This window comes from Rutidosis leptorrhynchoides, chromosome 6 (assembly GCF_046630445.1).
Source record: "Rutidosis leptorrhynchoides isolate AG116_Rl617_1_P2 chromosome 6, CSIRO_AGI_Rlap_v1, whole genome shotgun sequence".
NCBI lineage: Eukaryota > Viridiplantae > Streptophyta > Magnoliopsida > Asterales > Asteraceae > Rutidosis > Rutidosis leptorrhynchoides.
In genome coordinates this window covers 338043188-338068910 of record NC_092338.1, presented here as the reverse complement: position 1 = coordinate 338068910, position 25723 = coordinate 338043188, and the positions used below count along the sequence as shown (strand labels likewise).

Below are 25723 nucleotides of genomic sequence, written 5' to 3'. Positions count from 1 at the left end.
GTTGGGTAGTATTGACTGTATGCATTGGGCATGAAAAAATTGTCCCGTTGCATGGAAAGGTCAATATACGAGAGGTGATCACGGTCACCCGACGATCATGCTTGAAGCGGTTGCTTCATACGATATGTGAATATGGCATGCGTTTTTTGGGATGGCGGGTTCAAACAATGACATTAATGTGTTAAATCATTCTCCGTTGTTTGATTCCCTTCGTAAGGATAGAGCCGCACTTTTGTCTAATTTATTTTATATTTTGTATTAAACAAAATAAAAAAATAATTTAAAAACAATTAAAAAAATAAGAAAAAGAAAATGCCACGTCACAGTCTTACCATGACAAAAGCCCCCCATTACAACTCCCCCCAAAATGTCATGGCCCAGTCACAGTTTTTCCCCAAAAAGTGCATCTCAACCACTCCACGTCACAATCACCCATATTTGTGGTCTTAGTTGCATACATGCTTATCAAACAAATAAAAATTTGACACATCAAACAATGCTTTTAGAGATAGACATAAATTAATAGTAGCAACAATATTTTGTACTCCCTCCGTCCTATATTATTGTCCACTATTCTATTTTGGGATGTCCCAAATTAATTGTCCACTTCCATAAATGGAAAGGAAAGAAGGTATTTCATTGGTGGATCTGGAGAGAGAAAATATTTCATTGGTGGAGAAATGAAGTTAGTAGGATTTCCTTAAACTGTGTGTTTTTTGTCTGGTGACAATAAATATGGGACGGAGGGAGTAATAATAGTAGTAATAAATAATAATAATAATAATAATAATAATAATAATAATATTAATAATAATAATATTGTTATTTATTATTATTATTATTATTATTATTATTATTATTATTATTATTATTATTATTATTATTATTATTATATGATATTAAAACAGTACTCCATAATAATAATTAATAGTAATAAACTAATAAAAAATTATTATTATTATTATTATATATAAATAATAATAATAATTGAATTAATATATATAATATATAATAATAATAATAATAATAATAATAATAATAATAATAATAATAATAATAATAATAATAATAATAATAATAATAATAATAATAATAATAATAATAATAATAATAATAATAATAATTTCACTCACGTCACCAACTTACCCAAACATCACAAATCACTTTTCAAGCCTTATCTTTTTCCTGTGTTAACATCATTTGGATGCATTATATACTCCGACAAATAACATTATAGATAGAAAATAGATATTTTGTATACCAAGGCACTTAGCTAGTAGTGCACTACCACATATCTAGTTTGTATACGAACCCATCAAGATAATTTAGTAGTGTAAGTTTTGATATAATAATATATAATATAATTATAATAATTTCAGGCTTAAACTTCACTAACATATACTACTATCTTGAAGTAACTATGAAAATGGTTGAAAAGGGCTAGAGAGAGGATAACTTGATTAGAATACTATACATTAAGACCAATTCTAGCGGCACGCCATAGGAGCCGCCCTCACACCTTGCCCTCCAGGGCGCCGATGGTATTCCTGCCGCCCTTCACTTTCTCTCTCCATTTCGTGCTCTAACTTTTCTTCCACAAGCATCTTACAGGACGGGTTTATTGGTCAAAATGAATTAAATTGCGACCATTTGGTGGGTTCTTTGTTTAATTTAATTTATTTTCATTGTTGTTTGAATTGAAGTTATCTGCAACTTTTGGTGGGTTCTTCACATTTTTAATCTAGTGAAAAAGATGACCAAACACTAAAAGTGTGGTGTATATTAATACACATATTCCTTTTTTTTATTTTATTATTAAACTAGTAATATTAAATATATAATAATAATAATAATAATAATAATAATAATAATAATAATAATAAAATTTGAGGAATTATGTCATGGTTGGCAATAATGTGTCATGAGAGTGTTATGAGAGGAAGTGGTGAGGAATTAGGAGAGAGAAAGTTAATGTGGCGCTGAGGAATGTATCATGGTTGGGATTGGTCTGATACATACATCTAACTAAAAATACTCACATTTCTTAGGCCACTCTTATCGGTTCCGTGAATGAACCGTTCTTGAGCCCGTGGTTGCATCACCCCAATACTAGCACTCCGTCCATGGCCGTCGTTGCTATACCCGGCTAGCATTTCTACGTTGCAAGGCATTTTTCATCGCGGAGTATATGCATTTTTTGTTGTAAATTAAGCTTTTTTTTGTTGTAAATTAAGTGTGAGAAAGTTTGTGATGGGTACGCCATGGTGGTTAGCAGTTAGTCTTTGGTTAGTGATGAAAAGAAGGTACTGATGTGGCGCTAATGTGGCAGTCCGTGATACCATGACATAACGTCATGATTAAGAATGGTCTTTACGCAGTCGAAATAGAAAAACTTTATCCATTTATATTTACCATATATAGTATGCCTTTTTTATTATATTTGAGTAAGTATTTTTACCTGTATAATATGCAAGCTTTACAAAAACTTTTATATCTGCAACAATGGAACTTTTATTTGCTAAAGTTTATATCAATGTATGTATGTAAGTTCAGTCAGCAAAATGTTGAGGTACGGGTCGTACGTTAGCAATGGTGTCAACCATTTCATGGTCTTGGTAGAGGTTTGCAGGGCATGAGCAACCAGAAGTCCTCATGGGCTCATACGTGTGCAGTGTGTTCGTGAAGACGACCCACCCCTAGTCATTAGTTCAGTGTTGACCATATCCATTGACTTTATACCATAAGGTCTTCGATCAAATGCTCGTGTGGTTCCTGATGCCACGTACACTCTACATAAGCTCAACTCATGTCGCAACTGCAAAAATTCAACTAAAGTTCAGCCAACTAGTCAATGAACTTAAATATCTTTCTACCTACAAACATTAAACGTTAAGTCCTATAGTTAACGTGCATAATTGTTGTAAACTTGTACAAAACCTTCACTCTAAAGTCGATATATAGTCGTTATGTACAATATATTTATGCACGTTAACGGTAGCTCTAACTGATGTCGAAAAATCCTCCACTTAATAAAAAAAAGCCATTTACAATTTAATTTACAGTTTAAATATAAGAGTATATATGTGGAACCTTTGGAACGGGGACGTAATTGGTATGGTCTATCTCTTCTTTGATCGCTCGATACTCATTCATCTTCCATTCGGTTTTCTTCACGCTACGCGACTTTCCTTCATAGAACACCATTGATTTCTTTACTCCAATCACTTTATTTTCGGAGGAGTATACATAAGTAGGTGAGCCAGTCGCTTTCCAGTATCCGTACGCTGTGGTTCGGCTAGGTTTACCTCCTTGTGCTTCCCTTTCTTGTCTTGGCACGAAAAAGAACCATTGTTCGGTGTCCCCTCGACACAATTCCCCTGCTAACCCTACATACAAAATAGTAATTAATTAGCTAAAGGGGCAGGATAATACGTGTGCTACTTAGAGTGTTGGAGCTTCTTACATGCAACTACGCTCTGAACATGAAACATATTATCTATATATTAAAGAGTAAAAACTGATTTACTGTAGTCTGTACATTTTGGTTACCATAGTCATTTCATATTAGATTCACTTTGTATAAAACTTTAAAACCTCATAATCTATATAATAACACGGAAAATGTGATCAATGCTTACTAGGAAGGTGGCAAGGTTTGTGTTCATAGACATGAACAACGGGGATTACACGATGGATATCGCGAGTTCGTTGGTCTTGAAGCTTGTTTGTAAGGTAGAACAAAATGAGTTCTTCTTCGGTTGGGTAAAATCGGTAGATCGACTGCGTTTGGGGCTCGTTTTCGGCCATTTTTGCTGGTATATTGAGCTTGAAACTGTGTATTTATATAGAGTTAGTGATAAAGATGGTTGCCGAGTGAAAATGGAAAAAATGGGGCAAGGACACAAGGTCTTGAACAAGTCATGAGCCAAGCTATGTGGCCCACTATCTTGTGTGGCTTATTTTATTGAACTAGTCAGACTTTTAAGTGTGTTACAACTTACAAAACTACCCCTTTGAGAAACTTTCTTTATACATATCGAATCTTTTGTTTACAATCAATTTTTGGTGGTTTAATTTGTTACCTTTTAGTTTTTTTTTTCTTTTTAAATAATAATATAAATTGAACTATTAACGCTCAAATATGTTTTAAAGAAATTGGATGAGTCAAAAATCTGGTTAGAATTTCTAAAATAATTCTAAGTGTGGAAACTAGAAGTTTTAGACTATCTATAGAAAGTCTGTCACGATCAAACATTCTCCACACACTAGATTATTACTCCCTATAAGTGTTACATTTAACTTCCGAAGTCTTTCTTTATCAACTTTGATCGTGAATATCTTTATGTGTGTTATATACAATTTTCTAGGGTTTTCTAGAGAACCGAATTTCCTACTTATATTGGGACGTAGAGAGTAGTGTTTTCTAGACTTTTGAAGAGAACCATATTTCATACTTTTTGTGGATCAGATATGTATCAATTCCACTGTTGGAAGCGCGTCATTAAAGTGAATATTAATTATTTGGAAATGATTGTAGGCGCATTCAAGTGTAGCTATTGAGATCACATATATTGTGAGATTTTACCTTGATCTCAGGAACAAGGAATCGAGTCTAGCTTATCTTCTAATTGTAACATAGTTTGTGTATTACAAATAGTGTAGGCTAGACACAATGTTCAGTGCTCATTCACTGCTATACAATTGTAGTTGTATTTGTTTATTCAAAGATTATAATACATACGATTAATGATATATCGTTTGTGCAATCTTTATTTCCGCACTAGATCAAGCATATTTTCACCGAGGGCTAGAAACACACTTGAGTGAAATAAACGGGGGTTTTTAGATTCAGCGGCATTAACCTACAGTCTGGTTATCGTAATAACCCTGATCGAGATGATGATTACAGGTGGGTGGTTAAAGGCTTTCCCACCGGCCGATGGATGGTGATACTCTGAAATTAGCTTTGCATTCGTGTTCGATTAGGTTTAGGATTGATCACAATGTGTATATTTATGTATAGAATGGTGATGATGTTAAAATAAAGAAGATGATGAATACAAATCTAATATATTCATACAACTCAGTGCCAAAATTATTTCGGAGGAAGATTACATGTGTTAGGTAGAGATTAGGGAGAGGGGGAGGTGATCACACAGTTTGTGTATGTAATTATGATTGAAACTTAATGAGTCTAAGTTTGGTAAGGGTAAATACCACTTAAGATCACAACTTACATCACATATTACATATTACAATACACATCATAATATGAGCCTTAACATTCTCCCCTTGATGTGTGGTGTGGTTGATTATCTTCGAAGTCTTAACTTCTAGAAATTTCTTTAGAGTATCGAACTCTCCCCCTCGAAATAACGTATTAGATGATTTGAACATGTAGAAACTCCTTTTTATGGAAGTTTCTTTATCTGCATGAATATTTCTCCATGCAACGCTCATGCCATATTCTTTGTTTATCATGAATGATTCTCTAAGCAACGTTCATTGCAAATTCTTTATTTTGTTGACACTAAGAAATTCTTCTTGTTGGAATGTCTTAGATCAACTTGTACATTCTCCCCTAGACCTTCGAGTCTTTGTTTCACTCCTCTATCATCAATCACTGGGTATGTTCACCACTTTAATTGATTTCGCGGAAGCTTGAGTAGTGGGTGGATATCAACCTTTGAATCATTTCTCCCCCTCATGATGATTGCATGCAACAAGATCATCATGTAGCACAAGTTGATATTGATACTGATAACCTTGAAGTCCGAGGTACACAGAAATGTGTATATTCCATAGTGTAATCAAATCATTTTAAAATCATTGTTGACATAACATTTGTAGGCATTGTCGATTTGATTGATTGATCTTGTGTTCCACCAAGGTTGAATATCGGCCTGAAAAAGTGTTTGTTTAGCTAGACTCATGGGTTGTGGCTTAAAGGAAAATGACTTTATATGAGTATTTAAATGGTTTTGAAGGGGTGGTGTGTGATGAGAAATCAATAAGATCAAATTTAACAAACGATATTTTTCTCGGGTTGACGAATGATGTCTTTGAAGTTAGTTGCTTTGGTTTATGAGGAAATCATCCGTATTGATCACGAAATCCATTGAGTTCCCCATTAATATCATAAGTTGGTTGTAAAAACGGTTGATTGGTTTTGGTTAGGTAACTGGAATATACTCGATCTCCGTGGGAAAAAGCTTTGCGAGGTTTAGACACCCTGAGAATTTATGGTGAAGGAGCTTATTTCTCAACCATAGAAGCAGAATGCATTGTATCCGAAAGATGTGGCTTGGTGCACACTGCAATTTCGAATTGTGTACCTATCGACACCAGTGTTAGTTTTAAACTGTGTCCAGTTTCAGTTAGAAATTTTTGTTGTATGTTCTTTTTTGATAAATCTCTTTTAGATAAACTCAACTCCATATCTGAGATTTGAGTTTTCAACATTGAAATTTAGGACACAAATTCTGCAAACTCATCTTTGAGTCCTTTGATGATAAGTGTGACACATGCATTTTGTTCTTTGTACGTCTTGACTTGTCGATGAAATTCATCTTGTAGTGTACACATTTTAGATTCCAACTGCTTTTCTCTTAATTTGCTTTGAGCAAAAAGAAAATTCAATTCTTCAATATGAGCATGTAACTTGAAAATTTCGAAAAGATGCTCACGTTTTTGTTCCATGGTCGGTGTTGTTGGAATCGATGAAGATAAACATTGTTTTAACACCGTTGAATTAAATCGAATCTGAAATTCATCAAGAATTAATTAATCCCAAACGTACACGAACTTCTGAAAAAGTTTTGTTCAAGTTTTTAACGAGAATCGTTAAAATTCTTGACTTAGTTACTCCCAACTGTTAGAAAATTAATAGTAGTTGTTGGACTAATCAGTGGTTGGGCCTTGATAAATTTTAGTTGGGTCTTAGTTTCTTAAGCTTAGATGTTTAAACCTTCTTGCTTGATAAGATACTATCTGGGTCAGTCAAACGTTGGGGTTAAACATTTGGTAGCCTGTTTGTAGCACTTCAATGATAATAGCAAAAATAAAGTGTCGTGGCCAAGGATTGAACCCGTGACCTGCCTAAGAACTTACACAATTAACTAACTGAGATGTTTATGTTTTTCTGAAACATAATCAATTTTACTCGTGTTAAACTGAAGTTTGATCTCTTCTTCCACAAATATAAATCGCGAACAGCTGCTTTTGTGTGCTATCTTCACAAAAAAAAAAAAAAAAAAAAAATCGAATTGAATTCGAATCTTGAACACCTCATAACCCAAAGCAGTTCCTTAACCAGTAAACCAAATTTGTTATCTTCTTATAACACACACACACAATTTCTTTTAAATCATTTATCAGTTCGTTTTCTTCACAAATAATTTGATGAACCCTAATTCAACAATCGATTCAATTGATATGGAAAATTCCAATTAATAAATATAATGGTCCCTGTCGGTCGTTAGAAGGTGTGAATGAGTCAAAATATGGGGAACGTAAAAGTTTAATCGGTGAATTTAGGTATGCAATCCCTCAGTCGACAGTTGCTAGAAGTAAGATCGATGGTGTAGACTACCGATCGATGAAGGTGACTATCGAGCGGTGAAAGAAGTGAATCGATCGAGAGTAGTTCTCGAGGTTGTTCAGATTCCAGTGACGGCAGTGTGGTGGTTGATGGCGGTGCTACGAATGTAACGACCCGACTTTTTCGACTTATATTTTTGTGCTCTATACTTTCACGAATCTACGTATATATACGTACTGAGCTAGTTTATGCTCTGGGATCTTTATTCATGATTAATTACTTTCGTTAGTATCTTACAACGTGTTGTTAAGTGCGTAATCACTTAACTTGATCCTCGAATGCTTTTACGACTGTTAGTGTCACTTATCGTTTTGAACGAGCTATGTACTTGGTATGTGACGACCCGGGAATTTCCGACCAAATTTAAACTTGATCTTTATATGATTTTGACACGATAAGCAAAGCCTGTTATATTGAGTCTTGGGAACTATATTCATGTATGTAATTACCATTCGACCATTACCGACGATTCACGAACAAATTGTTACAAATAAATATATATATAGATACATAAATAAGTTAGTATATATATATAAATATATATATATATATATATATATATATATATATATATATATATATATATATATATATATATATAATTTGAATTAATAAAATACATTTAATCAATTAGAATTAAAAATGTAAAAATAATAATTTGAGTAACTAAATTACTGTTAAAAGAAATATATGTATGATATTATCATGACTATATATGATTTCTAATTATTGTAACATATGTATAATGTAAAAATAATGAAAATTTAATAAAAAGTTATTATTATGATTATTAAATATTCTTACTTTCATTACTATTAAAATAAATATCAATATTAATAATATTATGATACAAATATGAAATTCGATATGTGCAAACTAGTATAGTATTACTATTATAATTTTTTTATAATTTCTATTATTTAATAATACGAATTATTATCCTTATCATTAGTAATATTAATTATATCATTATAATTATCTTTATCATTAAAAATACTAATATCATCATTTTTTATAATGTTTATCAGAAACATTATTATTTATTGTTATTAATAGTAGCATTATTATTATTATTAAGATAATTATTACTATTATTAGAATTGTTAATATTATTATTAATATTATTATGTTATTATTATTAATAATATTCTGTATTGTTATTATTATTTATTAATAGGATTATTATTATTAAAATTAAGTTTTATATTTAAAATTAAGGAAAAAGGGATCCAATCTGTTATACTTAGCTGTCTAACTGTTATATATGTGATTTACTATCTCTGATTGATTACAAACGATTCCAAACACTAGCATAAATCCAAATTCTGTTACAGATCGATACAAAACTCTTATCTTTTTTATTTTTTTTCTTTCTATTCTTTGATTCTGTCTGACGTCCAAAAACCATACCAATTGATACATTGTCATTAAATTTTCAACACACTCATTCATAGAGCTACATCAATTCCTTCAACTACTCATACAACCCTTTACCCACTAAATATCGAAGTTGAAACAGATGAAAAGAAGTCAACCTCTGTTCTTGACTAAATTATCCAAAACCTCGAATACGAGTTGTTCTTCAGAATCCTTAAATTCGGTTGTGCTTAAAATCATCTTCACAGACTCTCTGTAAAGTTTCATAGATCAATTTATCTTATCAAATTTCAATTTTCAAGTCAAAGTTAATTATTTAAAAGTCAAAGACTTTGTTCATAGAGAAAATTCGATTTCGATGTTTTATTTATGGATAAATTAAGAATTGATAAAGTTTATAGGATTGAATTAAAACCCTTTTTCATGTTTTAACTATTGTCTAAAACATCCTAAAAATCGAAATTTGGATTTGAGTTCTTCGCTAATTTTTTTCTTCTTCCGAGCATACAGTGACTGTATTCATCCCTTCAAATTCGTTTTGTTTTGTGTCTGTTATTTAATCTCACAATGGCTATTGATTCTGTTTTAATACTACATGATTTAATAAATAAAAAAGAGTTGATGTGGTTTTGGTCGAAGAGGAAGAAGAATATGAACGATAAATTATACGGGTTATATAGTTATAGATATGGTATAAAATCAGAAAATAGGCAACAACCTGAATGGTTAAGGAGTTATTCGGGTATGTGAGAGGTCAGGGGTTCGAGCCCGGGGGACGACAGTTTTTTTTAGGAAGCCTATTTTTAAAGGTAGCCATTTTATTATTATTATTATTATTATTATTATTATTATTATTATTATTATTATTATTATTATTATTATTATTATTATTATTATTATTATTATTATTATTATTATTATTATTATTATTATTATTATTATTATTATTATTATGGTGATTATTATTGCTAGTGTTAATTATTAATTGTTAAGTTTGTTATGATTACTAATGCTAATAAAATTACTTAATATTATTGTTATTATTATTGATATTAACATATGTATTATTATAATTATGATCATTATTATTATTATTATCATTATTATGAACACAATACAAATTACCATCTTAAATATTATTATAAGTATCAGAATTGTTATTTTTATTATTATCATAATTATAAGTATTATATCTATTATTATTATCATTAGTATTACTCATGATATTATGATTAATTCTTATAACTTTAATAATACTAACATTATGATGAAAAGGATTATTATTATTAACCTTATTATTATTATTATTACTACTACTATTATTTTTATCACTTTTATTATTATTATTATCATTATTAAGACATAGCATTTTTATTAGTATTATCATTATTATTAAAAGTATTATCATTACTACTATTATTTTTAGTATTATTATAATTGGTATATTTACAAACGAAAGATATCTATATAAAAATATATCTATTACATATATCATAGTATATGAACATTATATAATATTATGTTTTAAAATATGAACTAATATAATATTATTTATATTAATATAACATTAACCAAATTATATATCACATAAGTATTATAACAAATTATAAGTATTAATTTAATTATGAATATGAATATGAATCGAACGAGATTTTGAACAAAGCTATTACCTCAACTTACTAGGGTAAAGCTACTGGAAAAGATAGTAAATAATCTTTAGCTCACAGGTAGCTTTGATGGCTTAAAATTCTTGAAGTAGAATCATGGAATCAACAAAAGTTTGAATAAGAATTCTATCTTGAATTTAAGATAGTTATGTTTATATAATTTGAACCAAAGCTTGAATATAATTATTACCTTAATTTAAAATGAAAAGTTGCTGAGATGAAGTGGATGTTCTTGATCTTGAAAGAGTTGTTGGATTAAATTAACAAAAGTGAAAGTAATCTTCTTGGAATGGAGGGTTATCTTGATATGTTCTTGGAAGAGTTTTGTTATGATGATTATAGATTATAATTGAAGCTAGATGATGATATAGATTAAGAAGGTTGCTGAATTATGTGGTGTTCTTGAGAGGTGAAACGACCCGACCCAATTCATAGGGACGAATACAATAACATATGATTACATCGCGAGGCATTTGACCTCTATATGATACGTTTTATAAACATTGCATTCTTTTGAAAAGATATACCATAAATGAATATTTAAAATTCAATGTTTTCGACATCTGATGATTTCTACATATAGACAATCACCGTAAATAACAGTTTACAAGAATACTTCCGTTGACAATGCAGTCAAAATAAATACACGGTGATGATTTTGTAAATGCAATGCTTCCTCGAATAAAACATGTATGACTCCATGCACATGGTTTCTCTAACATATATTCAAACAGCGGAAGACTTCTAGGAACCTGAGAATAAACATGCTTTAAACGTCAACATAAAGTTGGTGAGATATAGGTTTAATGCTAGCAGCGTTATAAATATAGACCACAAGATTTCATATGCATAAACATTTTAATAAAAATATTCTAAGTGGTTGAGCACTTGATAACCATACTTAACATTTAATCAACGTCGCATATTCCCTTTATTATGAAATCTCACTACACTGTACCAAGAGTAGTCACCAAAATGAAGTACTGTGCAACCGTTGAATACTGGTAGTCCAGTCCGGTTGGGGTTGTCAGGCCCGATAGATCTATCAAAAGGATTCGCGTTTACAATACCACATGTAAATAGTAGTTACCAAGCTACAGGGAAGTATGCCAGTGGTACAACTCAACGTAGAATATATATTTTAATCACTTGTGTCCATAACGTAAATCATAAAATGCATGTATTCTCATCCCGAAATATTTAGAGTTTAAAAGTGGGACTATATACTCACTTTTGCCTTGAAGGTATTTAACTCGACTTGGTATCCGATAGATATCACGAACCTAACCATATATATAATATATCAACATATTTTCTTTTCAAGTAATCGTTACATATATATATATATATATATATATATATATATATATATATATATATATATATATATATATATATATATATATATATATATATATATATATATATATACTTATAATACTTTTAATATTCTCTTAGTCCGTAGTTAGCAGTCCGATGTTAGTGGTCCACAATTAGTTGCTCAATAAAATATATAAAGACCCCATCGTATTCGTATTGATCAGAATTAATCTCGACCCATGGTACCATGTTGTCAAATGACGTGTTGCGTACATAAAGTACCGTGTTGTCAAATGACGTGTTGCGTACAATCATGAGGTCTTATGATTAATCTTCTCGTGTTGTTTACGGGTGGTCCTGAAATATATAAAATCAAATCATAAGTAATTATATATAAAATATCATATTAATTAGAAAAGATATGATTAATTTACTTTATCTCCAAAAATTTTCGTAGCTAAACTAGCTTCGGATACCCAATCTTGTTTTAGTCATAGTTTCTTCATTACAACTCCGTTTTTGTTCGTTCAACTTGCCACTTCCTTGGATCGAGTCAAATTTTAAGAATATGAACTAAAAATACCTTAGTTTGTATTAGAAATCACAGGTTATAGGTCAAACTTTGGTAAAACTTATGAAAGTGATCATTTTCCATCATAAAAACAACATTTAATGATCATTTTTTTAAAAAATACTTACACTTTGAGTTACACCATGAGATTTTTATATATTAACATATTCATAAGAAATATCATTTTTCCAGAATATAAACTTTCAATTCAAAGTTCAAGATGGTTTTTAATTATCCAACCCAAAACAGCCCCCGGTTGCACTCCGACGACGTAGATTCAGTTTTTAAGGTGTTCTTTGTAAAACCAAGTTATATCTTGTTAAGTTAGCATATCATTATGATATATTACAGGTCTTGAAGTGTTTTAAAAGTTAAGTTAGAAGGATCTATTTAGTTTGCAAACAAGTTTGAAATCATTCAAACTATGTTCTTGTTGTTAAAATTTTACAACATAAAATAAGATAGCTATATAATTATGAATCGAACAAGATTATGAACAAGGTCACTACCTCAAGTTACTTGGACAAAGTTACTCTAAGAGATAAGAAAAAATCTTGAAATCAAAGAGTGGTGGAGTTAGATCAAAAGGTTGGAAGTATACTTCTTCAAATGGGTGGTTATTTTGATATGTTCTTGAAAGAGTTTTCTTATGGTGTTTAAGGCTTGTAATTGAAGCTAAATGATGGGGAAAATACTTGGAGATGATCAAGTATGAAGTTAGGAGTATTTTGAGAGAGAAATGAGGGTGTAGGTATGAGAAAATGGAGTGAAGAAATGGTGTTCATTCATAAAAACGTTTTTAGTTTATAAAGAAAGAAAAGGATTCCTAATTTTGTTTTCTTACTAATAATTCATGCTACTTGACAAATCCTAGTTACCTCATATCTAGGGCAGTAATAATGTTGATTAGGATGTTGATTTGATGTGTATATACCAATAGTAAATACATATAGAAGCTGGGTATGATACGGGTATATATACCCTAGATATACGTATAGAAATCTTGAGGAAACGGAATGAGAATTCAAATATAGCTATCTTTTGTGAATATACTTATATTGTTTTATGTATTTAAGTCCTTAAAAAGTGATTAAATACATTATATATACGATACATGTATAAGCATTATAGGTTATAAGTATATATATCAAAGAATGTTACGTATAGTTATCGTTTTGAAAACTTAAGTTAGTAGTTTCAAAATATACTTATAACTCATTGTCATTAGTACACAATGAGATGTTAAACCATCCTTAGATTATGTTAAATATATATAAATACATATATATACACAAACGTATAATTATCGTATGTTATATAGTTCGTGATATCATCGGTCAAATTGGACGGTCAAACGTTGTGTAAAACTCTTTTCAAAAACACAAGTCTCAACAATTTGTATTGCTTATCATGTTGGTAAGGTTTAATTTATGTAAATATTAATCTCATAAGTATAAAACGATTGGAAAAATCCGGGTCGTTACAGTACCTACCCGTTAAATAAATTTCGTCCCGAAATTTGAATGGGATGGTCATGGCTGACAATAAGTATATTTTCATGACGTATACGAGTTGGAAATTAGAGTTTTATTATCATCAAGTAATATTGATAAAGCAATTTGATTTTTGTGAAGAGTACGAGTGAGGCTATCACCAAAGGGTGAAATGAGTAGGTATAGATTCGACATATCTTTTGACGTAGATAGGATTGATTTCCAAGTTCAAGAGATTTGGAGTAAAATCTTCATAATGAGATTTGATTCTTCGATAATCAAGGAAATTAGAATCCGCTTTAAATGCGATCATCTATTTTAATTGCTCTATCAGATCTTTTTCTATAAATCCACCTCCTTTCATTTCCTTACAACTCATACCTTCTATTCTTCCTCCCTCAATTTATACTTTAAAACATTTATCAGTATGCTTCATCCAGTACTGATCCTGGATATACTCTTAACTTTCATCTCTGTCATTCTTCTTTTTCATCTACCTCCGGAGGATTTTATTTATTTCTACTATTACCTTGGGGTTATAGTATTGTTAATTCTCCCGTGCCTTTACATTGCAATACGTATTGATATACACGGTTTATAATTTATTTGTTGTTGTCGAGCTTTATATTTTCTTTTATATTCAACAGTTCCATACTTCTGTTTCCTCTTCCCGACTTCGAGTCAAGCGAATAATGGTCCGGAATTCGTAGGTATGGATTTTGAAATAAACATAGTTAATGTTCTAAGAAGGAAATAGTAATTGCACGATCTTGATTTGGTAAGTTACCAGAATATCCGAAAAGATAGAATTATCAAGGAGACATGTTCTTAATATGTTTGGAGATTGGGTAGAATGTAAGAGTTGTGTAACATGGCACATGATGACGTTATGATCTGTGAATCATTATGTTCCATTTAGAAACTCAGCATGAATTACTGTAATATAATCACGTTGATCAAGTGTGATTATATTATACTAATACATGCTTCAGTTTCCAACACTACTTTAAAACATTCATATTTTAAACTCGAATTTTTTAGAATTTAGAAACTAACACAGTTTCTTTTATGTTGTAACGCAAATATTGTGAAGAGATAAATGATTTTTGATGAGGATAGTTGGGAATATATCTTCAAGAATATCGGAGATATTTATAATGAAAAATACGATGATATCTTAGAATATCTAAGATCAGGGAATGACGCGGAAAATCTGTCTGTGAAGGTTTAGAATAAGGAGTAAGGTTCTTACTAACGGTTTCAGCAGACACTGAATCATTTGAATTCTTTGAAGGTAGATTTCGTCATTGTGATTTGTCCACGACCTCCTTTATACTTTGCTCAATCCGTTTTCCAGTACCAAATTTTTTGTTCGAGCTTTTCCAATCTATTATTCTTTATTGTCAAACTTCTGACCGTAATTGTTGTCTACCGTCTTTACCACTTTATCAGTCTTTTCCAAAACTTAATAGCACTAATTCGTAGACTGGAGCATTTTTCAGAAACTTTACATTTGAAATATATAATTCTTGTGGATAGACGTTGTATATATATATATATATATATATATATATATATATATATATATATATATATATATATATATATATATATATATATATATATATATATATATATATAACTGCCGAAATAGAAATGCTGCGAGATTTCAAAATACCAATTGTTGATTCCGCCAAAGGGGTAACGAGTTGCTGGTACATCTGCTGATAATGTCGTGGAATATAAAAGGTTCCCTGGTAACAAAAGGGTAATCGTTTGTACTACAGGTTATAATAAGGCTACTTCGAATGGAAAGTCGAGGTTGACTTGCTGAAACTGTGACAAAATTTACTATTTTGAAAAGGAATCGCAAAGTTATTTTTGCTAATAAATGCTAAAAGATTTAACGCGGATACGTGTTAAATTATGTCCTTGGTTTCGAGAGCTTTTCAGGTGCAAGACTGCGGGTAATGTGTGGTTGGATCATCATCTCGATTGTCCATTATTTGAAGTGTCTTCAGGAATTTCGAAGGGTTTGATCATAGATTGTAATTGTTAATATACATATGATGTTTTAGGACTTTGAATGATACAAATATTTTTCTGGGTTCCAAGAATCGAATGATGTTCTAGCATAGTTTTGAAGTAAAAGTATAGTTTTGAAAGATGTAAGAGTCCTAAGAGTGATGTCTTCTGTTAAGTCTTGACTTGGATTTCGTTTTGTCGTAATCAAATTTGGATGAGAATGGTTGTTTTGATTTCTATGAAAGAATGTATATTATTGTGAAGGTAGTGAGTATAGTTGATGATTGTTGAATCAGAGTTGAAGAATATAATCATATTAATTGTGAATTTATATATCTCTCGGGTATTACCTACCCGTTAAAAAAAATATTTCACAAGTAATGTTTTGTACCAGAGAATTTTATTACAATCTTTATGAAAATATATGTACATATATATCTTCTTCAGATGTAATCATGAATTTAATAAGTCAATATAATATTAGACTCATTTGATTTTCGGTTTGAGCTAGAATAAGTAATCTCTAAAACGATTAGGAACCACATATTCTTCACAGAATATTAATGAAGTTATGGATCAATACTTCATTATTTTTTCTTATATATATTTCCTTAGTAAATCATGCTGATACTCATTGAACTCTTGCTAACTTCGCAAGATATGATTGTTGTTTCCCAGTAAGATTCGAGTACATTGAAGATGAAAGTGTAAAATCAAACATATTATTGAATAATACACTTGGTTTATTATAAAACAAAATTCATTGAATTGAAACAGGGATTGTAGTTAACGATGATTAAGTTGCTGACGAAGGACGTACATCATTGAATATTTGTAGTATGAATTTAAACGTGTAGTATCTACCAGTTTTCAATTCATACTTAATAGCTTAGTACGAAAAGATTTATTTTGGTTTCCGAATTCATATATATAAAATATTTATATAAATTCTTCAGAAGAATGAGTTAATACTTCATAACTCGTTGATGCAATATACGCGTTATTGATGATGTCCACGGTGATTCTTGAACTGGTGGAGCTTGAGATGTTAAAGTTGCTGATGATTCTAACGATGTTGACAGCACTGACTGTGTTGGTGAGGCTAAGGGTACTGCTGATGCTGTTGGTAAAACAAGTCTAGCTTGTACCTTACGCATCATTCTTGTCGGGGTTTCTACTATTCCTTTTATCATTTCTGTCCACTCATCTGATTTATGGTTAAGGCAGAAATAGGTAATCTCTATGTCTTTAGAGATTACATAATCTCCATAGAATGTTTCTTCGATGAAGTTATGAATCAATACTTCATCGTTTGTTGTCGTTGGTACTTCTTGGTATCTATGGTGCGTGTGACGTTGATATCCGAGGTACGGATGGTGATATTGAGGCGTGTGATGCGGATGTGATTGTTGGTGGTGGTAATGATCCTGTTGATGTTGATGATGGTGATAACGTTGATGCTGGTGATGCTGCTGGTGCTTAGGGTATTGAGGCTTGTGATGTTGATGTTATTGACGGTACTGGTTATGCTGCTGATGGTGTTTGTAACCTTCGTACCGTATTCTCCAAAGCCACTACCCGAGTGCGAAGCTCGTTGACTTCTTCTATTACACCGGGGTGATTGTCGGTTCGGACGAGCGGATAAATAAAATCTAGAATTTGATGTAGTATATAATCGTGACGAGATACTCTGGAAATGAGAGAGAAAATGGTTTCTTGAACAGGTTCGCTGGTAAGTGCTTCAGGTTCATCGTCAAGAGGGCAATTTGGTGGATGGAAGGGATCACCTTCTTCTTGTCTCCAATGATTAAGGAGGCTACGAACCCATCCCCAATCTATCCAAAATAGATGATGACTGATTGGTTGATCCATTCCGGTCACACTGCTTTCGGAGCTTGAGTGGTATTCCATATCGGAATCCGAGGGACTTTAACTAGTGACGAGTTCCATTTCGTATGATTGAATAAAGGATTTTTCGATATGAAATGATTTTCCGGCTATCGGGTGGTATTATAATTATATAGAATATCCACATATATAGAACAAAAGATCTCATAGATTACGGAGGGATTTACGGAATATGTCGGACAAAGTTTACAGTAACAGATACGCGTAGATATGAATTAGCAAATACGCTAAGATATGAATTTTGTCTATACACCATTCATGTAATGAATGCAGTAAGACGCGTTTAGACTTAAGATGATAAGCAGGTACTTTCCTACAGATGATAAGTAGATGATTTTCGACACAAAATGATAAGCAAAATTTTGACATGCAGACACGGTCGAAGTCCAGACTCACTAATGCAACCTAACGACTTATCAGTTAGACACACTAATGCAGACCTGGTTCGCTAAGACCACCGCTCTGATACCACATGAAACGACCCGACCCAATCCATAGGGACGAATACAATAACATATGATTAAATCGCGAGGCATTTGACCTCTATATGATACGTTTTATAAACATTGCATTCTTTTGAAAAGATATACCATAAATGAATATTTAAAATTCAATGTTTTCGACATCTGATGATTTCTACATATGGACAATCACCGTAAATAACAGTTTACAAGAATACTTCCGTTGACAATGCAGTCAAAATAAATACACGGTGATGATTTTGTGAATGCAATGCTTCCTCGAATAAAACATGTATGACTCCATGCACATGGTTTCTCTAACATATATTCAAACAGCGGAAGACTTCTAGGAACCTGAGAATAAACATGCTTTAAACGTCAACATAAAGTTGGTGATATATAGGTTTAATGCTAGCAGCGTTATAAATATAGACCATAAGATTTCATATACATAAACGTTTTAATAAAAATATTCTAAGTGGTTGAGCACTTGATAACCATACTTAACATTTAATCAATGTCGCATATTCCTTTTATTATGAAATCTCACTACATTGTACCAAGTGTAGTCACTAAAACGAAGTACTGTGCAACCGTTGAATACTGGTCGTCCAGTCCGGTTGGGGTTGTCAGGCCCGATAGATCTATCAACAGGATTCGCGTTTACAATACCACATGTAAATAGTAGTTATCAAGCTACAGGGAAGTATGCCAGTGGTACAACTCAACGTAGAATATATATTTAGAGTTTAAAAGTAAATCATAAAATGCATGTATTCTCATTCCGAAATATTTAGAGTTTAAAAGTGGGACTATATACTCACTTTTGCCTTGAAGGTATTTAACTCGACTTGGTCTCCGATAGATATCACGAACCTAACCATATATATAATATATCAACATATTTTCTTTTCAAGTAATCATTATATATATATATATATATATATATATATATATATATATATATATATATATATATATATATATATATATACTTATAATACTTTTAATATTTTCTTAGTCCGTAGTTAGCAGTCCGATGTTAGTGGTCCATAATTAGTTGCTCAATAAAATAAATAAAGACCCCATCGTATTCGTATTGATCAGAATTAATCTCGACCCATGGTACCATGTTGTCAAATGACGTGTTGCGTACATAAAGTACCGTGTTGTCAAATGACGTGTTGCGTACAATCATGAGGTCTTATGATTAATCTTCTCGTGTTGTTTACGGATGGTCCTGAAATATATAAAATCAAATTATAAGTAATTATATATAAAATATCATATTAATTAGAAAAGATATGATTAATTTACTTTATCTCCAAATATTTTCGTAGCTAAACTAGCTTCAGATACCCAATCTTGTTTTAGTCGTAGTTTCTTCATTACAACTCCGTTTTTGTTGGTTCAACTTGCCACTTCCTTGGATCGAGTCAAATTTTAAGAATATGAACTAAAAATACCTTAGTTTGTATTCGAAATCATAGGTTATAGGTCAGACTTTGGTAAAACTTATGGAAGTGATCATTTTCCATCATAAAAACAACATTTAATGATCATTTTTCTAAAAAATACTTACACTTTGAGTTACACCATGAGATTTTTATATATTAACATATTCATAAGAAATATAATTTTTCCAGAATATAAACTTTCAATTCAAAGTTCAAGATGGTTTTTAATTATCCAACCCAAAACAGCCCCCGGTTGCACTCCGACGACGTAGATTCAGTTTTTAAGGTGTTCTTTGTAAAACCAAGTTATATCTTGTTAAGTTAGCATATCATTATGATATATTACAGGTCTTGAAGTGTTTTAAAAGTTAAGTTAGAAGGATCTATTTAGTTTGCAAACAAGTTTGAAATCATTCAAACTATGTTCTTGTTGTTAAAATTTTACAACATAAAATAAGATAGCTATATAATTATGAATCGAACAAGATTATGAACAAGGTTACTACCTCAAGTTACTTGGACAAAGTTACTCTAAGAGATAAGAAAAAATCTTGGAATCAAAGAGTGGTGGAGTTAGATCAAAAGATTGGAAGTATACTTCTTCAAATGGGTGGTTATTTTGATATGTTCTTGAAAGAGTTTTCTTATGGTGTTTAAGGCTTGCAATTGAAGCTAAATGATGGGGAAAATGCTTGGAGATGATCAAGTATGAAGTTAGGAGTATTTTGAGAGAGAAATAAGGGTGTAGGTATGAGAAAATGGAGTGAAGATATGGTGTTCATTCATAAAAACATTTTTAGTTTATAAAGAAAGAAAAGGATTCCTAATTTTGTTTTCTTACTAATAATTCATGCTACTTGACAAACCCTAGTTACCTCATATCTAGGGCAGTAATAATATTGATTAGGATATTGATTTGATGTGTATATTCCAATAGTAAATACATATAGAAGCTGGGTATGATACGGGTATATATACCCTAGATATACGTATAGAAATCTTGAGGAAACGGAATGAGAATTCAAATATAGCTATCTTTTGTGAATATACTTATATTGTTTTATGTATTTAAGTCCTTAAAAAGTGATTAAATACATTATATATACGATACATGTATAAGCATTATAGGTTATAAGTATATATATCAAAGAATGTTACGTATAGTTATCGTTTTGAAAACTTAAGTTAGTAGTTTCAAAATATACTTATAACTCATTGTCATTAGTACACAATGAGATGTTAAACCATCCTTAGATCACGTTAAATATATATAAATACATATATATACACAAACGTATAATTATCATATGTTATATAGTTCGTGATATCATCGGTCAAATTGGATGGTCAAACGTTGTGTAAAATTCTTTTCAAAAACACAAGTCTCAACAATTTGTATTGCTTATCATGTTGGTAAGGTTTAATTTATGTAAATATTAATCTCATAAGTATAAAACGATTGGAAAAATCCGGGTCGTTACAAGAGGAATGTGTTTGAGTATGTGTATGAGTTATAAGAAATTGAAATGGAATGGTATATAGATATAGATATGATACGTTAGATATAGATATAGATATATAATGTATAAGTTTGTAATATTGTGCAAAAGTCTTGTAATATGCCAAGTTGATTAATCATGCATGCTAAGATCCAAAATTTACTGACTCAAGGCTGCTAATAAAGTGATTGTGATGTGTATATACTAATAGTATATACGTATAGAAGCTGGGTATGATAAGGGTATGAATCCCGAATGAATACGAGTAGAATTCTTAATAAAATTGAATGAGAAAAATGAGTATAGCTATCTTTGTTGAGTATAAGTATGTTAGTATATATGTTTAAGTCTTTCAAAAGTGTATTAATACATATTAATACAATACATATACATACATTTTAATTTAGAAGTTACTACAACGTTAATCGTTATATATATGTATATAGTCTTGAAGTCTTTAAGTTAGTAATCTCATTTTATGTATATAACCAATTGTTATTATATGTAATGAGATACTTAAATATCATTTTATCAAATCATAAGTATATATATCCATATATACATCATTATATAATTATTTCGAGTTATGACGTTCGTGAATCGTCAGACAAACTGGGTGGCCAAACATTTGTATAAAATTCATTTCAAATAACCAAGTGTTAATGAGTTTGATTGCTTAACATGTTGGAAACATTAATTATATAAATATTAATCTTCTATATATTAGCGGAAAAATCCGGGTCGTTACATTACACACCCGTTAAATTAAATTTCGTCCCGAAATTTAGAATAGTACCTAGTTAACGTGCGATATCGGGAAACAAATGTGGGTACTTCAGCTTCTTTTGGTCTTCTCATTCCCAAGTAAATTCAGGTCCTCTACGAGCATTCCATCGAACCTTAACGATTGGTATCTTACTTTGTTTGAGTCGTTTGACCTCACGATCCATAATTTCGACGGGTTCTTCAACGAAATTTAGTTTCTCGTCAATTTTAATCTCGTCTAAAGGAATAATGAGATCTTTGGTAGCTAGGCATTTCTTCAAGTTTGAAACATGAAAGGTGTTGTGAATCTTTTCTAATTATGGAGGTAGATCAAGTCGATAGGCCACCGGCCCAATGCATTTTTCAATCTTGAATGGCCCAATGTATCTTGGGTTCAATTTCCCTCGCTTTCCAAAATGAATAACACCTTTCCAAGGTGATACCTTAAGCATAACCATATCACCCTCCTCAAACTCTAAAGGTTTCCTTCTAACATCCGCGTAGCTCTTTTGCCGACTCCGGGCTGTTTTCAATCGTTGCTGAATCTGAATGACCTTGTCGGTAGTTTCCTGGATAATTTCTGGACCTGTATTCTGTTTTCCCCCCACATCACTCCAACAAATCGGAGACCTGTACTTCCTCCCATAAAGTGCCTCGAATGGTGCTGCCTCAATGCTAGAATAATAGCTGTTGTTGTAATAAAACTCAGCTAACGGTAGATGTCGATCCCAACTGCTTCAAAAATCAATAACACATGCTCGTAGCATGTCTTCGAGTGTCTGAATCATCCTTTCACTCTGCCCATCAGTTTGTGGATGATAGGTAGTACTTAAATCTAGACGAGTTCCCAACGCTTTGTGTAATGCCTGCCAGAATCTGGAAGTAAATCTGCTATCACGATCAGAGATAATAGAGATTGGTATACCACATCTAGAAACAACTTCTTTCAGGTATAATCGTGCTAATTTCTCTATACCATCCTCTTCTTTTATTGGCAGAAAGTGTGCTGACTTAGTAAGATGATCGACTATTACCCAAATCATATCATAACCACCTGTGGTTCTTGGTAACTTAGCAATGAAATCCATGGTAATGTTTTCCCATTTCCATTCTGGGATTTCAGGTTGTTGGAGTAGACCCGATGGTTTCTGATGCTCAGCTTTGACTTTAGAACAAGTCAAACATGCTCCTACATATGTGGCTATATCGGCCTTCATTCCTGGCCACCAAAAGTTTCTCTTGAGGCCTTGGTACATTTTCTCCACTCCGGGATGTATTGAATATCTGGTTTTATGTGCTTCATCTAGTACCACTTTCCTCAAATCCCCATTCCTTGGTACCCAAATTCTTTCAGCTAAATACCTGGTTCCGTCTTCTCGAATATTAAGCTGTTTTTCTAATCCTTTGGGTATTTCCCTTCCAAAAATTCCTTCCTTCAAAACCTCCTGTTGTGCCTCTTTTATTCGAGTAGTAAGATTAGTATGAATAATCATGTTCATAGCTTTTACTTGAATAGGTTCTCTTTTCTTTCGACTCAAAGCATCGGCTACCACATTTGCTTTCCCCGGGTGGTAACGAATTTCACAATCATAATCATTTAGCAGCTTAACCCATCTACGCTGCCTCATGTTTAGTTGCTTTTGATTTAAAATATGTTGGAGACTTTTGTGGTCGGTGTATATGATGAACTTGACCCCATATAGATAATGTCTCCACATCTTTAATGAAAAAACAACGGCACCCAATTCTAGATCGTGTGTGGTGTAGTTTTTTCATGAATTTTGAGTTGTCGAGAAGCATATGCAATCACCTTCTTCCGTTGCATAAGAACACACCCAAAACCCATTCTTGATGCGTCGCAGTAGATAACAAAATCTTCCATTCCATCAGGTAACGATAAAATAGGTGCCGTAGTCAACTTCGTTTTCAACAATTGGAAGGCACCCTCTTGTTTGGAAGTCCATTCATACTTTTTCTCCTTGTGTGTCAAGGCAGTTAAAGGTTTGGCTACTCGAGAGAAATCTTGAATAAATCTCCTATAATAACCGGCTAAACCCAAAAATTGACGTATTTGCGTTGGAGTTTTCGGGATTTCCCAATTTTTGATGGCTTTGATCTTGGCGGGATCAACTTTGATTCCATTACTGAAACGACCCGTCCTAATCCATCTGGACGATGTCCATATCGATTACAAACGATTCACAATAGTTGATTACATCGCGAGATACTTGACCTCTATATGATACATTTTTCAAACATTGCATTCATTTTTAAAAGACAAACTTGCTTTACATCGAAAATTGACGGCATGCATATCATTTCATAATATATCCAACTATAATTGACTTGATAATAATCTTGATGAACTTGACGACTCGAATGCAACGTCTTTTGAAATATGTCATGAATGACTTCAAGTAATATCTCTAATATGAGCAAATGCACAGCGAAAGATTTCTTTCATACCTGAGAATAAACATGCTTTAAAGTGTCAACCAAAAGGTTGGTGAGTTCATTAGTTTAACATAAATAATCATTTTCATCATTTTAATAGACCACAAGATTTTCATATTTCAATATACATCCCATAAATAGAGATAAAATTCATTCATATGGATTGAACACCTGGTAACCGACATTCACAATATGCATATAAGAATATCCCCATCATTCCGGGATCCTCCTTCGGACATGATATAAATTTCGAAGTACTAAAGCATCCGGTACTTTGGATGGGGCTTGTTGGGCCGATAGATCTATCTTTAGAGTTCGCATCAAGTAGGGTGTCTGTTCCCTAATTCTTAGATTACCAGACTTAATAAAAAGGGGCATATTCGACTTCGATCATTCAACCATATAATGTAGTTTCGATTACTTGTGTCTATTTCGTAAAACAGTTATAAAAGTTGCGCATGTATTCTCAGCCCAAAAATATAAAGGGTAAAAAGGCAAATGAAACTCACGCATATAATTATTGTAAAACAGTTAATAAAACATTTGCATGTATTCTCAGCCCCAAAAATGTAAAGAGTAAAAGGGGAGTAAATGAAACTCACACATATAAATATTGCAAAACAGTTATTAAAACATTGCATGTATTCTCAGCCCAAAAATGTAATGAGTAAAAGGGAGCAAATGAAACTCACGCATATAATTATTGTAAAACAGTTAATAAAACATTTGCATGTATTCTCAGTCCCAAAAATGTAAAGAGTAAAAGGGGAGTAAATGAAACTCACACATATAAATATTGCAAAACAGTTATTAAAACATTGCATGTATTCTCAGCCCAAAAAGGTAATGAGTAAAAGGGAGCAAATGAAACTCACTATACTTTATTTTGTAGTAAAAATACATATGACGTCATTGGACAAGTGCAAGGTTGGCCTCGGATTCACGAACCTATAACATTTGTATATTTATTAAAACATATAATAGAAATATCGTAATTTTATTTATTAATTATATAAATTTTATATGTTTGTAGTTATATAGAATTTATACTAAATTTCATTAAAAATATATATACTTTACTTATATATATTATATCTTATGTTGTATTTATTTATTTTGTATGTAT

At 31.5% G+C, this 25723-nt stretch overlaps 1 protein-coding gene across 1 annotated transcript; it reads right to left on the bottom strand.

Annotated features, from left to right (window-relative positions):
• Window positions 1-2483: 2483 nt before the first annotated feature.
• LOC139856138 (NAC domain-containing protein 90-like) lies at window positions 2484-3842 on the bottom strand. The gene is made up of 3 exons (XM_071845369.1): window positions 3639-3842; window positions 3091-3386; window positions 2484-2815 (listed from the first exon to the last, which is right to left on the bottom strand). Exons 1-3 carry the CDS (start codon window positions 3805-3807, stop codon window positions 2651-2653), a joined length of 630 nt encoding a protein of 209 aa, XP_071701470.1. The 5' UTR covers window positions 3808-3842; the 3' UTR covers window positions 2484-2650.
• Window positions 3843-25723: the final 21881 nt, after the last annotated feature.

Bases quoted from the DNA above. Each gene is read 5' to 3' on its own strand.
- LOC139856138 (XM_071845369.1), bottom strand. From the start codon at position 3,807: ATGGCCGAAAACGAGCCCCAAACGCAGTCGATCTACCGATTTTACCCA. The intron at 3,387-3,638 runs GTAAGCATTGAT...TTTTGTATGTAG, and splicing joins CAAACCTTGCCACCTTCCTA to GGTTAGCAGGGGAATTGTGT. The intron at 2,816-3,090 runs GTTCCACATATA...GAATTTTTGCAG, and splicing joins ATTACGTCCCCGTTCCAAAG to TTGCGACATGAGTTGAGCTT.